The 21208-nt window shown below is 37.6% G+C and overlaps 1 protein-coding gene across 2 annotated transcripts in view; it reads left to right on the top strand.

The window, feature by feature from the left end:
• Slx4ip (SLX4 interacting protein) overlaps positions 1-21208 on the top strand; it is a 203941-nt gene that overhangs the window by 130970 nt on the left and 51763 nt on the right. For both annotated transcript variants that reach the window (XM_071608727.1, XM_071608728.1), the window contains exon 4: positions 2366-2486. In XM_071608727.1, the coding sequence (XP_071464828.1) occupies positions 2366-2486 (121 nt within the window). The remainder of the gene's footprint in view (positions 1-2365; positions 2487-21208) is intronic.

The following is a 21208-nucleotide window of genomic DNA, read 5'->3' as shown; positions in this document are numbered from 1 at the left end:
AGCATGACTTTGCAAAGTTGTGCAGTGCACAACAGGACCTGCAGAGCAATGCTGCAGTGGCAGCTGCAAGGGAGATCATGCCAGCAAGCTGAGCTTTTCTCTCACATCTCTCACATGTCTGACTGCTGCTACTTTTAAGTTGTACCTTTATAACACATGTTCACCAACATTAAAATTGCTTCTGGATAATTTGTGTGTTTAAGAAAGGAGAAGAGCTAATTGACGAATCATGACTTTGCCCTATTAGTGCTTTCATCATTTTTATCATTAGACTATCTCACAGTTGGGATTTCATGGGCAACCAGTTTGAGTGCATTTAACAGCTACTTTCTACAGTGAAAGTCTAAGAAAAGAAGTTTAATTATATGTATTAAACATATATTTATTTTGAGTCCAGCACAAGTAGTCTTTGTACCCAAACAGTCAAACTAAAACAGTTCCATTTGTAAACTCGAGGAAGCAAATGTAAAGCCCCTAGAGAAGCCTTATGTTTCTCCTGGTTCCTTATTGATTTTAACTTGGTCTTTTCTTCTGCCCCTAAAATGTCATATTGTTGGCAGTTTTTCTTTTCATGCATTGTTCTGATTCAGCAGAGAATGCTTCTGTAAGTGCAGCATGGTCAGTTAACTAGGTATTGTGACCACATTGCACACGGTTGTCCTTCCATTTGTGAAACCTGATTCACAAAGGACAGCTTTGGAACTATAAGGAGAAACTTTATGTGTATAGGCCTATGCTCTATTTTTTCATACTATTTTTAGTTCTAGCCTTATAGGGTATTTATGGCCAAATTTTAACAATCCTTGTTTCCATGTATGTCTTTCACATATTTTCTAGCTCAGTCATAGTTGAACCCTGCATGTGAAGTAAAATTCTTTAATTGTTAAAACAACAGTACAAGGCAAGGCTGCTTTTCTGTTGTGTGAACAATGCCAAAACACTCAACTGTAAATGGATATATCTCTATCCACAAAGCACTGCATCTTTGGGCTGCTAAATAAAAAGCAGGAGAGAGGAGACCAGTGTTTGTATTTTATCTAGAAACTTCTATTTGTTAGTTAAATCAAGGGTTTTATATACTGTCTAAAGGATATAGGCATTTGCAATAAAGGAAAAGTTTTGCTATGGTTGCTTTTCAGAGCAGCTTAAAATTTGTTAATGTTTTAATTTATGAAGATTCTCAGAGATGGCATTGTAAGAAACCAGTGAAACAGGTTTGAGGTAACCTCTGCAACTCTGAGCCTGCTGTAGCGTCTTTGGGAATTGAACCAGGATTTATCAGTACTTAGGCATCATTTTTATGTATAGTTTTCCTCTCTTTCCCTGCACTACAGTACATTATCCTAGTAGTGCAGGACTACACTGAATGTCTTCCAATATACAAACCAATAGCTAGAAATTGGGTTGTGTTTATGGCATGCTGAAATTTAATTAAATTCCTCTGTTATTGTTACTTACTAAATATTAACCTACTTTATAGAAATAAGAGAAGTTAAATTATTTTCATCAATAGATAAATACTGTACAGTTTAACAAAAGCAAATGGGTATATGTGATATTAGTAGCATGAATATGGAAGAAAATCAAATTACTATTTCCAGTTCTGTTTAATCCAGTGCTCAACTAACTCTCTTCAGTAGATTTCTAAACTTGAAGCCAGAACCTAATGAATAAGGTTGTTTACATTAAAAAAAAATTGAAATGAGTTTGAAAACAGGAAACTTTTCTATGTTAAAGTCACTGTTTCTGGCTCTTCCCAAACATGTTAGAAGATCTGGGAATGCTATGCTTATAGATATAACTGTAGTGTGGTAGAACCATGGTGGCTGCCTCCTATTGCCTGAGCTGTGGTCTGGGACCCTATGACTTTTGCACCAACAATATGTGAATATGTTCTTACTCCTGACTCCTCCCCTGTCTACACTCTCCTGCCTGGCCACAGTGGGCATGTCCCTGGGGCCCTTGTTGCCAGCAGCATTGGCTCCATTGTTTCTTCTATTCATCATAATAACTGACTGATATTTATTTGAAAGCATACTTCATCTCACCAATTTTATCACCACATCACCCTGATTTTTAAACTGAAGTAATAAGCCTTTTTGTCTTTGTTTTTGATTTGTGAAATTGAAGCAGAGAGAAATAAATAATTTTTGAGATTATAAACCAGCATTATGGTTTTAAACAAACTTTGGTAGCATGTTTAAGTCTGCAATAATATCCACCACTCTATAACATTTCTTTCAATATTCATAGCTAAATTAAAAAGCAAGCAGAAGGAAATGTTCAGCATTTTAATGTGTATATTGTTAGCTTTTTTGCATTGCATTAAATTAGAAAATTATATCCAATTTTTTATTTATCTTAGGAAGTCTGTTTGCTGTTAAAAGAAACCATTCTTTCAAGAGTTAAGGAGTACTTGGAAGTTCATAAACAGCACAGGCCATCAAATACAGAATTCACAAGATCCAGTCCCTTGTCCTTAAAAGGTAGGCACAGAGCACTTTGATTTGGGATAAAGAAAATAAAATTTTTGCTTTGTAGAGACGGCAATTATATTTGACTCCGACTGTCATGTTAGTATAATGATACATTTGAAAAGTATGTTGTAATGAAGATACTTTTGTTTGGGTAAAGAAAATTAACCAAAAAGCCCTCAAGGACTTTTAATGGTAGGCAAAATATATAAAAATAGCAAATAAAACATTCCTAAGGAAACAAAATTTTTAAAGTTTTTTTTTTTGACAAGTAATCTTGCAAATGGATTTACATTAATACTGACTTAAATTTATCCAGAGCTTAATGCTTTTTTAAAAATGTTTTTATATATGTCACCCAATTTCAAAGGTTCTCAAATGGGCAGTCCCCAGAGGACATTTGGTAATGTCTGTAGTTTCAGCTGTCATAACTGGAAGAGGTGGGGTGCTATTAGCATGTAAAGGGTAGAGGATAGGAATGACACTATACATTCTACAATGCACAGGCAGCCCTGGACTAAAGAAGGAATTATCAGCCCCAAAACATGAACGGCACCAAAGTTGAGTTCTCGGTCATATGTCCTATTAACAGTAATATCTTTTGAGTTATAAGTGGAAAACGCTCAGAGACTATAAAACTATAAACAGCTTGTCCAAGTAAAATATCCTATCATTTACTTAGCATCATCACCGCCCAACCCCCTTCCTCCAGTGCTTGGCCCTCCTGATACACAGATGCCATGACATGAATGAATTCGAGGGTGATCAGTGGTAGAACCTGAACCCACACTCTCTCTTCTGACTTCCATCCCAGAGTTCTTCCTTCTCTGTCAATGTTGGATTTCTAATTTTTTTTTTTTTTACTTTAAGTCATATTTCATACCATTCTTTCTCATGCAAATGCGGTCAGTCTAGCTTAGTTCTCAGAGGATAGTGCCTGGACTGCTGTGAGCCAACTAAGCTAATATAATACCTCTTTAGGACAAACATGTTAAATACTCTCTCTGAAGGCTTTCTTGATCCAAGGTGTTTTGCCCCAGTGTAGAGGACAAGTAGGTGGGCAGATTAACGTTACCCAAACTGAAACCCTTAAATGGGATTTTCATTCCAAACAGTGTTGAATTGAATAATGCTGTCTGGTTTGTCACTTAGCAGTAGTGTAAGTCTTGAGAAAAGCATAAGAGTTTTCATGCTTTGTACCCCAGCAGACCTGGTTGGTCTCACTTTCTAAATCATCAAAAGGGAGAGGAATAGAGCAAGATTTCAAGACCTCCATCTCTGATATTAGAAATACTATATATAGTTGGCTTAGTCATTACCGATTCTCAACCAGCCCTTCCATTGTATTCTTTGAGTGCTGAATCAAAGTTAAACACTCAGTTTCTCAGCCTCTCTCACAGATAGGGATCACAGTTCTTGCCCCCAAGAGAAAATGAGAGCCTTTCTTGAGCTCATGTAGGGAAGATGTTTGTTTATTTTTAAACAAAAAAGTAATCTTACCATGTACACAATTTTGAAACCTATCTTTCCCATCTAATATAAAAGTCATTTTATATATATCACTATTTTAAAGCTTTTAATTTTTTGATAAAATATACTTAACATAAAATTTACTATTTTAACCATTTTTTAAAATTTTAATTTGTTATATGACAACAGAATGCATTACAATTCCTATTACACATGTAGAGTACAGTTTTTCATATCTGTGGTTGTGCACAAAGTAGAATCACATCCTTTGTGTCTTCATACATGTACTTAGGATAATGATGACCATCGCATTCCACCATCTTTCCTATTCGCTTTCCCTTCTCCTCCTTCCCCTTTTCCCCTTTGCCCTGTCTAATAGAGTTTATTTAATCCTCCCATTCCCCACCCCCCACCCATAGCATATTATGAATCAGCATCCTTAAATCAGAGGAATCATTCGGCATTTGTTTTGGGGGGATTGACTTACTTCACTTAGCATTATATTCTCCAGCTCCATCCACATTTTCTTTATCCATTTATCTACTGAAGGGCATTTGGGTTGGTTCCACAGTTTAGCTATTGTGAATTGTGCTGCTATGAACATTGATGTGGATGTGTCCCTGTAGTATGCTTCTTTTAAGTTCTTTGGGAATAGACTGAGGAGTGGAATAGCTGGGTCAAATGGTGGTTCCATTCCCAGTTTTCTAAGAATTCTCCATACTGCTTTCCAGATTAGTTGCACCAGTTTGTAATCCCATCAGCAAGGTATGAGTGTGCCTTTTTCCCCACATCCTCACCAACACTTATTGTTATTTGTATTCTTAATAGCTGCCATTCTGACTAAAATGAGATGAAATCTTAGAGTAGTTTTGATTTGCATTTCTCTAATTGCTAGAGATGTTGAACATTTTTTTCATATATTTGTTGTTTGGTTGTATATCTTCTTCTGAGAAGTGTCTGTTCAGTTCCTTGGCCCATTTATTGATTGGGTTATTTGGTTGTTTGGTGTTAAGATTTTTGAGTTCTTTATATATTCTAAAGATTAGTGCTCTATCTGATATATGAGTGGTCAAAATTTGCTCTCAAGATGAAGGCTCTCTATTCACCTCATTGATTGTTTCTTTTGCTGAGAAGAAGTTTTTTAGCTTGAATTTATTGATTCTTGGTTTTAATTCTTACACTATAGGAGTCTTATTAAGGAAGTTGGGTCCTACTCCAACATGATGGGGATTTAGGCCTACTTTTCTTCTAATAGATGCAGTGTCTCTGGTTTAGTTCCACTTTAAGTTGAGTTTTATTCATGGTGAGAGATAGGGGTTTAATTTATTTTGTTGCATATGGATTTCCAGTTTCTCAGCACCTTTTGTTGAAGAGGCTATCTTTTCTCCAATATACGTTTTTGGCACCTTTTTCAAATATAAGATAACTGTAATTATATGGGTTAGTCTCTGTGTCCTCTATTCTGTACCATTGATCTACAAGTCTATTTTGGTGCTAATACAGTGCTGATTTTGTTACTATTGCTCTGTAGTATAGTTTAAGATGGTATAGTGATGTCACCTGCTTCACTCTTCTTGCTAAGGATTGCTTTAGCTATTCTGGGTCTCTTATTTTTCCAGATGAATTTCATGACTTCTTTTTCTATTTCTATGAGAAATGTCATTGGGATTTTGATTGGAATTGCATTAAATCTGTACAGTGCTTTTGGTAGTATGGTCATTTTGACAATATTAATTCTGCCTACCCAGGAACTAGGAAGATCTTTCCATCTTCTAAGGTCTTCTTTAATTCTTTCTTTAGCATTCTGTAGTTTTCATTGTAGAGGTCTTTCACATCTTTTGTTAGATTGATTCCCAAATATTTTTTTGATGCTATTGTAAATGGGTTAGTTTTCCTTTCAGAGGATTTGTCATAGAAATGCCTTTGATTTATAGGTGTTGATTTTGTATCCTGCTACTTTGCTAAATTCATTTACTAATTCTAGAAGTTTTCTGGTGGAATTTTTTGGTGTACACTTTGGTAGCAGTAAATACTTTGAACATTGTTGTGCAATCATCTGTCATCACCATTACCCATCTCCAGAACTTTTTCATCATCCCACACTGAAATTTTGATGCTCATTAAATAGCAATTTTCCATTTTCCCCTCCCCCTGCCTCTAGTAACAACCATTCTGCTTTCTGGATCCATGAATTTGACTAGTCTAGGTACCTCACATAGGTGGAATCACAATATTTGATCTTTTTTTTGTTGTTGTTTTGTCTAGCTTATTCTACTTAGCATGTTTTCAAAGTTCATACTGTAGCATTTATCAGGATTTCATTTCTTTTAAAGCTGAATAGTATTTCATTATAATATATTCAGTGTATACCACATTTTGTTCATTTGGATTATTTACACTTTTTGGCTGTTGTGGATGCTGCTACAAATATTGTTGTACAGATGATATTTTCAAGTCCCTGAATTCAGTTATTTTGGATATATACCTACAAGTGGTATTGCTGGATCATATGCTAATCCTGGTTATCTTTTTTTAAGGTATTGCCATATTTTTTTCATAATAACCATACCATTTTACATTCCCACCAGCAATACATGAGCTTCCACTTTCTCTACATCCCTGCCTGAACTTATATTCAGTTGGTTTGATAATAACCATTCTAATCTGTTTGAAACAATACCTGATTGTGGTTTTGATTGACATTTCCTTAACAATTAGTAATGTTATCATCTTATATGTTGATAATCGTGTACTCATTGGTCATTAAGTATATCTTCCTTGGAGAAATGTCTATTTATGTCCTTTGTTCATTTTTTTTTAAAAGAGAGAGACTGAGAGAGAGAGAGAGAGAGAGAGAGAGAGAGAATTTTTTAATATTTATTTTTTAGTTCTCGGCGGACACAACATCTTTGTTTGTATGTGGTGCTGAGGATCGAACCCAGGCCGCACGCATGCCAGGCGAGCATGCTACCACTTGAGCCACATCCCCAGCCCCCTTTGTTCATTTTCAGTAGGGTTGTTTTGTTTTTGTGTTGTTGTTTCTTATAGGAATTATTTTTTATGTGTATTAATTTTGTTATTAGATATATGATTAGCACATATTTTTTTTTCCATTCTGTGGTTTGTTTTTTGCGTCTCTTGACAATGTAGTTGTACATACATGTTTTTAATTTTGATACAGCCAGTTCATTTATTTCTTCATTTGTTGATGATATATCTAAGAAACTGTTGCTGACTCCAGTGTCACAAAGCTTTCCCTTTATTTTTTCTTCTAAAAATATAAGAAATTCTATAGAATTTAACTTAGGTATTTGATCATTTTGAGTTAATTTTTGTATATCATTTCAGGTAAGAGCCCAGCTTCATTATTTTGTATGTGGATATCCAGTCTTCCTAGCACATTGCTGAAAAGATTGTCCTTTCCCCATGGAATGGTCTTGGTACTCTTGTTGAAAATCATCTGGCTATATATGTGATGATTTATTCCTGGGATTTCTGCTCTATTCCACTTCTATGTCTGTCTTTATCCCAGTTCTACACTGCCTGGATACTGTAACTTTGTAGTAAGTTTCAAAATCCCAGAGCATGAATCTTCCAATTTTGTTAATTCTTCTAAAGGGACTATTCCACAACTGTGTGTGTGCGTGTGTGTTTTCCTGGGGAATTTAGCCTTCTGGCACTCTATCACTGAACTGAACTCCTGGAACTTTTTATTTTGAGACAGGGTCTTGCTAAATTGCCCAGGTATGCTATGGCACCTAGCCACATAGCCATTTTAAGTGACTACATAGCATTCCATTAAATGCCTATACTATTAATTTATTGATGAATTTTTTAGATTGCATCCATATTTGTACTATTATAAAGAATAGTCCAATGAACATCCTAAGAATATTCGTATTTGAACACTTCTAATTCTTTGTATTTACAGTTTGTGAAAGCTAAGGATATTAATGCTATATATAGTATATAAATTGTAAATATTTTTTCTCTGTCATTTTCCTTTGACTTGATTCTCTTTCTACCTCAGGAGCCCTCCACTGACCACTAATCGGACTAATACTAGGTTTTCTTATAGTGAGATAAGTAGTGTGATTGATTGCCCTTGGGAACTGCCTCTCCATTCTCATCTTGTACCACTTTTATCTTCTTGCTTGTTCTAGCTGTGGCAAACTTAATTCCTTTCTTCCAAAGCTCTATTCTTCTGCTCTTCTTAAGATGGGGCCTTGTTCTTATTGGAGCTTAGTCTTCTTTTTACCTATTTTATCTTCAGCTTTCTGGGCAAAGTTCATTGTTCAAAAAAGAGCATTAATCTCAAGTATATACAAAGAACTCAGAAAACACCAAAATAATAATAATAACAACAACAACCCAATCAACAAATGAGCAGAGGAAGTGAACAGACATTTCACAGAGGAATGATTATGCATGGTCAACAAATATATGAAAAATGCTCAACAACTCTAGCAATTAGAGAAATGCAAATTAAAACTACATTGAGATTCCAGCTCACTTCAATCAGAATAGCAATTATCAAGAATACAAGTAAAATAAATGTTGGTAAGGATGTAGGAAAAAAGGTTCAGTCATACATTGCTGGTGGAACTCCAAGTTGGTACAACCACTGTGTAAAGCAATATGGAGATTCCTCAGAAAACTTGGAATGGAACCATCATTTGACCCAGTTATCCCACTGCTCAATGTATCCCAAAGGATTTAAAATCAGCAATGATGCAGCCATAATCAATGTTTGTAGCAGCTCAATTCACAACAGCTAAACTATGGAACCAACCGAGGCACCCTTCAACAGATAAATGGATATAGAAATTATGATATACATTCACAATGGAATATTACTCAGCCATAAAGAAGAATGAAATTATGACATTTGCCAGTAAATGGATGGAACTGGAGACTGTCATGCTAAGTGAAATAAGCCAGTCCCCAAAAACCAAAGATCATATGTTCTCTGTGATATGTGGCTAACACAGAATAAGTGGAGAAGGGGGAAGAATAGAAGTTTATTGGATTAGACAAAGGTGAATGAAAGGAAGGAGATGGCATGGGGAATAGGAAAGACAGTAGAATGAATCGGACATAACTTTCCTATGTTCCTTTATGAATATATCATCAGTGAAACTCCACATCATGTACAACCTCAAGAATGGGATCCTAATTCCTATAAGTTATACTCCATGTATGCATATATCAAAATACACTATACTGTCATGTATTCTAAAAAGAACACATAAAATTTTTCAAAAAGTATATCTGTCAATAGATCACCACCACACTGGATGTCCCTTCATAACATTTGAGGAATGTCAGGTGCACAAACATGTAAGCCACTGAAAGACAGGTGCTTCCCCTTTTATTCTCTTGTTTTCTCTCCAGCATGGAGTGCAGTTCCTGGCTTGCAGTAGGTAATGTGTATTCACATAGGTAATAAGTCCTGTAAATGGTTGTATCTTTCCTGCTCCTAACAAAATTGAGAGTTAGCGTAATTTACCTGCCCTACAACCCTGTATTTGATATACCTTTGTACCTTTACTTTTTTAAGCTTCTCCTTTGTCTGACAAACTCCTATTTCACTCTTAAGACCCAAATCAAACACTGCTTCTCCAGTCTTCTTCAATTTCAGTACCTTTATCCTTTTTAAGAGTCAACTTAGCTGGGTGCGTTGGCCAACACCTGTAATCCTAGCAGTTTGGGGTGCTGAGGTAGGAGGATTGCAAGTTCAAAGCCAGTCTCATCAGCTTATCAAGGCCCCAAGCAACTTAGCAAGAACTTGTCTCCAAATAAAATATAAAAAGGGCTGGGGATGTAGCTCAGAGGTTAAGCACCCTTGGGTTCAATTCCCAGTACCAAAAAAGAAAAAATCAACTAAAACATTATTTCAATAGATTCAGTAAAAATTAGTGATACAAGGAAATTTTTTAAAAAGACTTAACTGATGTCAGTTTCCATCAGTTCTATCTCATTAATATTTTCCCTAGTCTTTTCCAACATTGGGTGTTAGAAGCGGTTTAATTTTTGCCAACTGACAGTCCAAAAAATCCAAAAGGAGATGTCAGGCTTTTTGATCTTTATTTATCTTTATGTTTTTATTTGTTTCCTGACTGAATTGTATATTTACAGTTTGGGTTTGTATCAATTGTTTGCCTATTTCTTCCTAGTTTTCACTTTTTCCTACTGTCACTTCTTGGTCAAGGTCCTTCTTAATCAGCTCTTGAATTACTGCCACAGCCTCCCTTCTGATTTTCCTTCCAATTTATCCACACCTCTTCTGCCAAAATGGCCTTTTGAAAACAAAAATATGATAGTCCCCAACTTGAAACCCTTTGTGGTCAGGGACCTTAGTTGCCAAATATCTTTTATCCAATTTCTTCTCTGCATGAGACTAGCCAGATGGGTCTGGTTCTTTATCAGAGAACAAGTTGATTAAAAGTATTAGGTAGCTCTCAGGATCCATGAGGAATGGCTGGCAAGTTCCATTCTGAAAGTGCACAAACAGGACAACCTCAATCACAAGATGGGGTCAGCTTTGGTAAGTACACCATTTCAGCTGCCATCCATGAAGCTCAGGACTGAGCATCAGAAATCTCTGTCCCACCTGCAGAGATTGACTGCCCAGCATGTGGCCACTCCCTGTGCAGCTGTCTAAGCTTCTGCAAGCAAACCAGATCTGTGGCTTTCCCTAGTTGCCGATGAATTGGGAAGCGAAAGTTTGGCTTTTACCTTTGGGAAGGTGAGACTTATAAAACACAGAAAGTTGCCAAAACATTGGAGGATGATCAAAATGTTTGGGTAGGTGGACACAAGTTACAGTTATTTGCTAAAAATTTTCTCTTGGCTTTCTTTTTCCATGAACTTCCAAATAATAACAACAAACTATTTCTTAATAGCACAACCTTCCCAGCTATCAAGGACATATGCTCAGAATCTCCCCCAAAAGAAATGACCCAATTCTCCAGTTCCAGCTCCAGGTCCAGGATTTCTAAGTGATCTTTTACTTCCTCTAATTCTTTCATGAACCATATTTGTTAATTTGTCAAATAAATGTGAAGTTTATTTACCAGCATACCTTAAACAGAAGAGAAGGGAAACAGAAAACAAAAAAACAAAATTAATATATGTGAATATGTACGTGATGCAACACAGAAGACCCTACGAGCAGATTCCTGTTCCTGACTTTTGTAATCATGAAACATGTAGTTTATGTCTTCCCTCTAGTAATATTTATTTCATGTTCTCTGTTTTAGCTAATAACTCAGCTGATCAGGATTCCTTCCCTTCATTCCTGAGGGACTTGAGGTCTTGTGTTGGTGGGGTTGCTATTGTTTAATTAACTTCCAGCAGTGCATATGCTCCATGAGGTACAGCCCTTTACATTCCCTATATTTTCTCCATGTCTGTGTCCCAGTGTGCCATCCTGACTACCATTTCAATTCCCCTTTGGACCTGTTTGCCTATGATTACATAACACTTTGAAGTTGACAACCGATTCCTTCTTGTCCGCTGTGTTCTATACCTCCCCTTTTTTTTTTAGCTTTTTTAAAAATATGTTTTTAGATATTGATGAACCTTTATTTTATTCATTTATTTATATGTGGTGCTGAGAATCAAACCTAGTGCCTCACACATATTAGGCAAGTACTCTACCACTGAGCCACAACTCCAACTCCTATAACCTTCTTTTGAAAGTTAAGAGAGTCCTGAGGATGGAACTCAGGTTTTTGCTGAGGGTGTCACTTTCTACTTCCATACCTTGGTTACAAGAACCACGTGTCCAGCCAGAGCAATACATACTGTTCTGTAGATAAAAGGATGTGTTGCATCCTTTAGGTTATGAGCTTATCTCAGTTCCATAAGATCCTGACTGAATTTTCAGTAAACCTTTCCATCATTATGTAAGGCCAGCTATATTTGAGCATTGATAAAGACCATCGACTTTTATGACCAACTTCCTTATTTTGTTCCCTGTTAAAGCCAGTTTCTTTGTCAGAAGCACCATGATGGTGAGAGTGAATGAGATCTCCATAGAGTGACTGACAGGAAAATGGCAAGCATAGAGGTACATTCAAATCCAAAATAAGGGTCCTTTCTAGTGATAAGTTATTGCTTGCCTTGTGATGAGAGGGGTCTAACATAATCCATCTACCAGCACTGCCCCATCTACCTGTGGTAAGAGGGTTAGTATGGAGGCTCAGATTAATTGCTGCTGCTGGAAAATTGGCTACTTGACAGAGCTCAGCCTTGATGTGATTGGGTCCATATTGTTGAGCCCAAGCAGAATGTTTCTCCTTGCCACCATGGTCACAATGCTCATGAGCCCTGTGAGCAGGTACTCAGGCTATGGGGAAAGAAGCTGGTCAGCATCCATGGACGTAGGCTGTCTTCATTACAGGAATTTTATCTCAGTGGCACCTTTTGATAAATATTCACTTATGATACCAGTATTCTTATACTCTACCAACTTTTCCCTAAATGTCCTTTTCTCCAGTCCTTCTGAATTTCTGACCATTTTTTCAAACTATTAACCACTGCCAATGAATTGGTGTATATTTGTATCTCAGGTCATTTGTTCTTATAGGCTAAATGACCTAAAATGTGCTATTTAACATTCTGCTTACTAACCAGATTTTCCTTTTCCACCCCAAGTGAGGTTATATCATTGTTTTCACTCACCTCACTGCAGACTGGTACTGCTCCTTGGGCAGAGCCATCAATAAATCAGGCACAAATTATTACCTACTGGTCACTCCAGCTTTCACTGTTTCAGGTTATTTTTGTAGGTTACAAAAAAATTTTCAGGTACATTACTGAGGCTTGTGCTTATTTCTTAGTAGTGAAGGTATAGTATATAAGAAAAACTTGGCTTTTCTTTTAGAGAGCTCTTTCACATGCCACAGACCACTGAACATTCAGAAACTGTATTCTGAAAGGTTGTCTGTCACGATCTGATATGCTGTGTCTTAGCCTGATACCTAGAATATGTGCCACATCCTGCCATGTAAGTCCTATAATAAATGCCTTCAGTGTGGTAGTCTAGAACAGTGTCCTACAAAATATGGAGGCTGTCCCTGTGGACTGAATAGCATCATGAAAGCAGAATGTTAACAGATCAGCAAGGCAGAACAGTGAAACTATATGGCTGTCTCTGCCAGTAGATAGAACGTGCTACAATGTTTGATGCTCACCAGAATAGAAAGAAGCAGATTTTGCCCTTTCTGTAGTACTAGATGCTCTAGTGTTACAGTTGAGAAACCATCTCTAAAGAAATCCCTGCCTAATTAAACTTACATTAATCTAATATCATTTACAAGACCCATCTATGTCTTCCACCTAAAACAAAAGAGATAAATGAAAAAATACCTAAGAATATTGCAGATTTCTCATGGTGACCTATCTCTTTGAGTCCCTAGGGATTAATATTACTTCTGGTTTACAGTTTTGATGGGAAGTGGGGACTCCAGTGAACTTAGACCTTCTTTGCCGTAATAACACTCACTCCATGAGACATAACAGTCTACCAGTTTCAGAGTTAGTCCATCCCAATTATACCCTTCACAACTGAGGGCACAACTCCAGGAGATTTTCACAGGCTTGAAAGACCCATTGTGAGATTAATTTAAGCCAAATTTCTATTTATCACCCTTTAATGGATCACAGTAACAATCAATAATCCCAAGAATTAACATTACCTCGGAGTCAATTTCTAATCATCCTCAAAATTTCTGAGTATTTACCTTTTTTTTTTTTTTTTTACTGTACAGGTATGTAGAAAAAAGCTACAAATCCCAAATGGAAGATGTATAGGTTGTACTTGTGGTATTATTGGCTAGGACTTACTCAAGGGAGTGCCTGGCTCTCCATTTAAGGAGATAATAGGTCTGTGAACTGAGTTGAATGAATGGACTAGCTCAGATGCTGTGGCTTTTCTCTTAGGTGGCATAACTCAGGCCTCTTTCCTCTGTCCACCAAATCTAGATTTTTTTTTTTCCTGATTTTACAGTGTATTAGTTTGTTAGGCCTACTCGTGTAGCTCAGTGATAGAGCACTTGTCTAACATACATGAGGCCCCGGATTCCAACCCATGCACTAAAAATAAATTAGGCTTCCATAACAAAAGACCACAAGCTGGGTGGTTTAATCAACAGAAATTAATTTTCTCACAGTCTGGAGACTGGAAGTCTGAGATCAGCATGTCTGAAGTTAGGACTACAGCATACGAATTTTGGAGGGGACACAGTTCAGCCTACAGCATACAGTTTGAATCTTGTATGTGTTTTTTGTCTTATTGAGTTTCGGACATAATTAGCTAATAAGCCAGAGATATCTGTTGGTCTCTCTAACATAGTTCCTTCCAAGCTTACCAATGGGTCACAGCTTCCAGTGACTTGTCCAGGCATGAGTTTTAATCAACTGCAAATTATAAGATGACCTACCCACTTTGGGTTCTAGTGGTCTATAGATCATGTCTGTTCTGGTCATCAATCATCCCAGCAGCTGACTCTGCCTCTCTAGGGGTATCCCTTTCCTTCTAGAGGCTGCTCAATCAGGAAAAACCTTGGTAGCAGTGTCCTCCCCATGTTGGGCCCTAAACCATTTTGGGGAATCACTTGGCACAGGATGACATTCTCAATACATATTGTCACACATACAGATTGTCTATTCTCTTGGCGTTCTGTAGCAAGCTGTGTTTGACTGAGAATAGCTCACTGTACCTTATAGAAGCATTCCAGAAGAGGAGCCCCACATCTCCCACTTATTATCTTTTTCACTGTGTAAGCATGAAAGTGATCTGGGGATGGTGGTGGCAAACATTTTAGTCCTAAATTAAGGCATTGAGCAGTCTGACTGTTGAGGAGACTTCTGGCCAGGCTGAGAGTCTTTGGCAGTTCTCCAACCGGACTTATGGGGCACTGAGTTCAGGTGTCCCTCTCCCTCAGGGAGAAGGGAGTCATTGTGCCATCTTGGCCAGCACACTGGAAGGGCTCCTAAATGGTCATCTGTCAGTTCGTCCTTTTAACTGTGTTGGCAATCCCCAGAACTCGGTGTGCTCTTTTGCCTCTGCCTTTTGTACATGCTGCTGTTGCTCCTCTGGGCAAGATCCTCACTATCCTTCAGGCCTGTGCTCAGGTGTCACTTTCTCTCAGAGGCCTTACCTGATTCTCTGTGTCTACTTTTCCAAGGAGCTCTACCTTCTCTCCCTGTGTACCTGTTTGCACTTTAAAGTAATGTCTCTCATCAGTCTAATTGGTCCCCTGCCTCCCAGATAGACTTAGGTCTCATCAAAAGCAGGGGTCTTGTCCTGTTCAGCATCTGCTGGGGAGCCTAATGTTCATCAGGACTGCAAGTGTTGGAAAAAATAAAGGAATTGTTACTGCTCGCTGATCACACGTTTCTTGGTCCAGGCTTTACAGCCGGCTTCCATTGCAATATCTCTTTCCTCCTTGAACAAAAAAGCACAGGTGAAAGTGATCTATGAGTAACTTATTAAGTGGTTTCCTCATTTGGTTTTCAGAAAGTCAAAACTACATCGTACCCTAGTGTAAGATTAGCCTGCCACATCTTCACACACACACAGCTAAGGACAGAGAAATACTTTTCCTCCTGTCCACCTCATCCTAGCTGTTCTTTAGAATTACTACCTCTGCCTGTTCGTGTTACTAAATGTCAACTGCCAGCTGCCAGCATTAGGTTGGGTCTTTCACACACCTATGTCAGGTCCTCATGACAGCCCTTTTTAACTGCTTACCCCACCTCACCCCCAGTGCTGGAGATCAAACCCAAGTCCTTGTACATGCTAGTCAAGTGTTGTACCACTGAGCCTTACCCCTGCCCCCATAGCCACCTTCTTAACCCTTGTCCTAAAGATGAGAACCAGACTTGAAGTAAGTTCTTCAGAGGTCACATAGCTAGTAAGTGTCAAAGGCAGAGTGAAAACACTGCTGTCTCACGTTTGACTTATTCTCACTGCTTGGGTCCCTGCTAAGAAGAATGTTATGTGTATTTTCTTTTAATAAATTTTTTCTCTAGTCAGGAGAACACAGATTTCTTTAAATTAACCACAGTGTTCTGCTAAACTACCATAAGAGTATCTTTAAGATTTTTTTTTATCCCCTACTCTGATCATGAGATGAAAAAGAAATATTTAGACTCCCAAACAGAGCTCATCTTCTAGCTCAAAGCACTTGCCTCCCTGCATTGTCTAAATAGGGCTCACTCCATTTTTGTGTTTGTTGAGCACTTAGAGTAAAATCTTTTTACTGCCTATTATTCTATTCTGCATAACCTTTTCTTGTAGTTAACATCTAAGAAAACCAGTCCTTTGGAAAATGCCATAAAACAAATTGAATTTTCCTGGGTACTGTGGTTTCTGTCTTCAGAAAATAAATAAAAACACCAGAGGCTTTCATTTTGGCTTTTCTTCTAAGCTGAATGCTCCTCTAAAATCTTAGCCACGCGCTTCCGGTGGAGATTTAAGCTATCTGCTTATCCTTTTCTGGCATCCCAGGTATCTTAAGCAAATACTCAAGGCTGAAGTACCAAGTCTTCCTCTCTGTTCATCCACCCACCCACCCCCTTTTGCAGCATTCTGTGGTGGGTCAGCACTATGTTAGGGAACCTGTGGGTGTTCACACAAGAGGAGAAAGAGAAAACAGATTGCCAAAACAAGCAAGTTCTTCCTATTCTTCCCTCTGTCTGAGAAGTCTTCCCCTCCTTTTCCCAGCACCCTGTGCCATGCTCTGTACCTGCCAATGAAAGCTTTCTCTTTGCTGTTGAGACACTGGCTTGATTGTGAGCCCTTCTCCCTGGAGTCCCCACAAGTGCAAATTTGTATATGTGGTGTTTTGTATTTATATTCCCAGCCCATTGAAAACAAGGCCTTTTCCTAGTTAAAATAAATTTTGGAAGTGAAACACTTTTTTGCCTTTGAGCCCAGCCATTCCTCAATATAAGCCTTTAGGCATTTTCAGAAAGATTGTACAAACTTCCCCTAGAACACTACCCATATACTCCCCTTCAGTCAGCATTTCTCTTACACATTAACAATAAAACATTATTGTACATTTAGCAGCTGTGAAGTCTGAATAAGCACAGGTCCTTCACAAATAATACTATTTTTGTCATCACTTTCTAAATCCCAGATAGTGTACTGTTGGTGGTTACTTTTGTGCACACTCAGTGGGAGTGCACACCCAATGGGAGTAGGACTCTACTGCAGTCACAGGTGGAATAAGGAGCTAATTGTTTTCTGACTTTCACAGGCAGATACACAAGACTTAAAAAGGAGGAATTAGTCACTTGTGTGGTTTTATAAACAGCACAGCACATTTTTAGTTATCTGCTATTCTGTTCATTTTCTTAATATTTAAAAACATTGATTTTTGCATTCACAGCACTTTACAAATAGAAATGGGTTTCCCAAAGTTGGTTGTAGAGCATGGTAGAAACATGTGTTTTCTTTTTACACATATATTTAAGTAGGTTTGGTTATTATTTACATTTCTCCCCATAATGTACTCAGTCAAAACATTTTATAGCTTTCATCCACACATGAAAAGCATAAAAGGGCAATAATGAAACCAAGCGCCTATAAGCCCTTTTGTGAATGTACCACATTTCAGCAAAGATTATTTTTCCAGAATGGGCAATTTGTAAAACTTGAAGTTTTATACTTTTTACCAGAAGTGTGCTAAAGCCACAATGACAACACAAGATGCTGGACTTTCTCAAAAATGGAAAGATTGCTGTAGCCGTTTGTTCAATATAGGGAAAGAAAACCCAATCTCTACACTTTAAGGGTAATTTTCCACTTGTCATAGTTATCTGTTATGGAAATTGCCAGCCACAGTGCCTTATTCTTTGTCTACCTAATTTTATAAGAAGCTAAAACAAAAGAGCCACATGGACAAGACCTCAAAAAAGGGTAGGATTCTTTTCATCACATGAAGTGGTTTTCAAACTTCAGCTTTAACCACCTTGAAAATGTTTTCTTTTTTTTTTTTGTATATTTTTTTTAATTTTTTATTGTTGGTTGTTCAAAACATTACAAATTTCTTGACATATCATATTCCACACTTTGATTCAAGTGGGTTATGAACTCCCACCTTCCCCCCATACACAGATTGCAGAATCACATCAGTTACACATCCATTGATTTACATATTGCCATACTAGTGTCTGTTGTGCTCCGCTGCCTTTCCCATCCTCCACCCTCTCCCCTCCCCACCTCTCCCCTCCCCTCCCCTCCTCTCTCTCTACCCCATCCACTGTATAACCCTGAGGGTCTCCTTCCATTTCCATGCAATTTCCCTTCTCTCTCCCTTTCCCTCCCACCTCTCATCCCTGTTAAATGTTAATCTTCTTCTCCTGCTCTTCGTCCCTACTCTGATCTTAGTTACTCTCCTTATATCGAAGAAGACATTTGGCATTTGTTTTTTAGGGATTGGCTAGCTTCACTTAGCATAATCTGCTCTAATGCCATCCATTTCCCTGCAAATTCTATGATTTTCTCATTTTTTAATGCAGAGTAATACTCCATTGTGTATAAATGCCACATTTTTTTTATCCATTCGTCTATTGAAGGGCATCTAGGTTGGTTCCACAGTCTTCCTGTTGTGAATTGTGCTGCTATGAACATCGATGTAGCAGTGTCCCTGTAGTATGCTCTTTTTAGGTCTTTAGGGAATAGACCAAGAAGGGGAATAGCTGGGTCAATTAGTGGCTCCATTCCCAGCTTTCCAAGAAATCTCCATACTGCTTTCCAAATTGGCTGCACCAATCTGCAGTCCCACCAGCAATGTACAAGTGTACCCTTATCCCCACATCCTCGCCAGCACTTGTTGTTGTTTGACTTCCTAATGGCTGCCAATCTTACTGGAGTGAGATGATATCTTAGGGTGGTTTTGATTTGCATTTCTCTGACAGCTAGAGATGGTGAGCATTTTTTCATGTACTTGTTGATTGACTGTATGTCCTCCTCTGAGAAGTGTCTGTTCAGGTCCTTGGCCCATTTGTTGATTGGGTTGTTTGTTCTCTTATTGTCTAATTTTTTGAGTTCTTTGTATACTCTGGATATTAGGGCTCTATCTGAAGTGTGAGGAGTAAAGATTTGTTCCCAGGTTGTAGGCTCCCTATTTACCTCTCTTATTGTTTCTTTTGCTGAGAAAAAACTTTTTAGTTTGAGTAAGTCCCATTTGTTGATTCTAGTTATTAACTTTTGTGCTATGGGTGTCGTATTGAGGAATTTGGAGCCCGACCCCACCGAATGTAGATCGTAGCCAACTTTTTCTTCTATCAGACGGCGTGTCTCTGATTTGATATCAAGCTCCTTGATCCATTTTGAATTAACTTTTGTGCATGGCGAGAGAAAGGGATTCAGTTTCATTTTGTTGCATATGGATTTCCAGTTTTCCCAGCACCATTTGTTGAAGATGCTATCCTTCCTCCATTGCATGCTTTTAGCCCCTTTATCAAATATAAGATAGTTGTAGTTTTGTGGATTGGTTTCTGTGTCCTCTATTCTGTACCATTGGTCCACCCGCCTGTTTTGGTACCAGTACCATGCTGTTTTTGTTACTATTGCTCTGTAGTATAGTTTGAAGTCTGGTATCGCTATACCGCCTGATTCACACTTCCTGCTTAGCATTGTTTTTGCTATTCTGGGTCTTTTATTTTTCCATATGAATTTCATGATTGCTTTCTCTATTTCTACAAGAAATGCCTTTGGGATTTTGATTGGCATTGCATTAAAATTATAGAGAACTTTTGGTAATATCGCCATTTTGATGATGTTAGTTCTGCCTATCCATGAATAGGGTATATTTTTCCATCTTCTAAGATCTTCTTCTATTTCTCTCTTTAGGGTTCTGTAGTTTTCATTGTATAAGTCTTTTACCTCTTTTGTTAGGTTGATTCCCAAGTATTTTATTTTTTTTTTGAAGATATTTTGAATGGAGTGGTTGTCCTCATTTCCATTTCAGAGGATTTGTCGCTGATATACAGGAATGCCTTTGATTTATGCGTGTTGATTTTATATCCTGCCACTTTGCTGAATTCATTTATTAGCTCTAATAGTTTCTTTGTAGACCCTTTTGGGTCTGCTAGGTATACAATCATATCATCTACAAATAGTGATAATTTAAGTTCTTCTTTTCCTATTTTTATGCCTTTAATTTCTTTCGTCTGTCTAATGCTCTGGCCAGTGTTTCGAGAACTATGTTGAACAGAAGTGGAGAGAGAGGGCATCCCTGTCTTGTTCCAGATTTTAGAGGGAATGCCTTCAGTTTTTCTCCATTCAGAATGATGCTAGCCTGAGGCTTAGCATAGATTGCTTTTACAATATTGAGGTATGTTCCTGTTATCCCTAGTTTTTCTAGAGTTTTGAACATAAAGGGATGCTGTACTTTGTCGAATGCTTTTTCCGCATCTATCGAGATGATCATATGGTTATTTTTAAGTCTATTGATGTGGTGAATAACATTTATTGATTTCCGTATATTGAACCAGCCTTGCATCCCAGGGATGAATCCTACTTGATCATGGTGCACAATTTTTTGATATGTTTTTGTATCCGATTCGCCAGAATTTTATTGAGGATTTTTGCATCTAGGTTCATTAGAGACATTGGTCTGTAGTTTTCTTTCTTTGAAGTGTCTTTGTCTGGTTCAGGTATCGGGGTGATGTTGGCCTCGTAGAATGAATTTGGAAGTTCTCCCTCTTTTTCTATTTCCTGAAGTAGCTTGAAAAGTATTGGTATTAGTTCTTCTTTAAAGGTTTTGTAAAATTCTGCTGTATACCCATCCGGTCCTGGGCTTTTCTTAGTTGGTAGTCTTTTTATGGTTTCTTCTATTTCCTCAATTGATATTGGTCTGTTTAGGTTGTCTATATCCTCCTGACTCAATCTGGGCAGATCATATGACTTAAGAAATTTATCTATGCCTTCACTATCTTCTAATTTATTGGAGTATAAGGATTCAAAATAGTTTTTGATTATCTTCTGTATTTCTGAAGTGTCTGTTGTGATATTGCCTTTTTCATCCCGTATGCTAGTAATTTGAGTTCTCTCTCTTCTTCTCTTCGCTAGCATCGCTAAGGGTCTGTCGGTTTTGTTTATTTTTTCAAAGAACCAACTTTTAGTTTTGTCAATTTTTTCAATTGTTTCTTTTGTTTCGATTTCATTAATTTCAGCTCTGATTTTAATTATTTCTTGCCTTCTACTTCTTTTGCTGTTGTTTTGCTCTTCTTTTTCAAGG

This window comes from Marmota flaviventris, chromosome 2, assembly GCF_047511675.1.
Source record: "Marmota flaviventris isolate mMarFla1 chromosome 2, mMarFla1.hap1, whole genome shotgun sequence".
Taxonomy (NCBI): domain Eukaryota; kingdom Metazoa; phylum Chordata; class Mammalia; order Rodentia; family Sciuridae; genus Marmota; species Marmota flaviventris.
The sequence above is the reverse complement of the archived record's forward strand: the minus strand, read 5'-3'. Positions and strand labels throughout refer to the sequence as shown.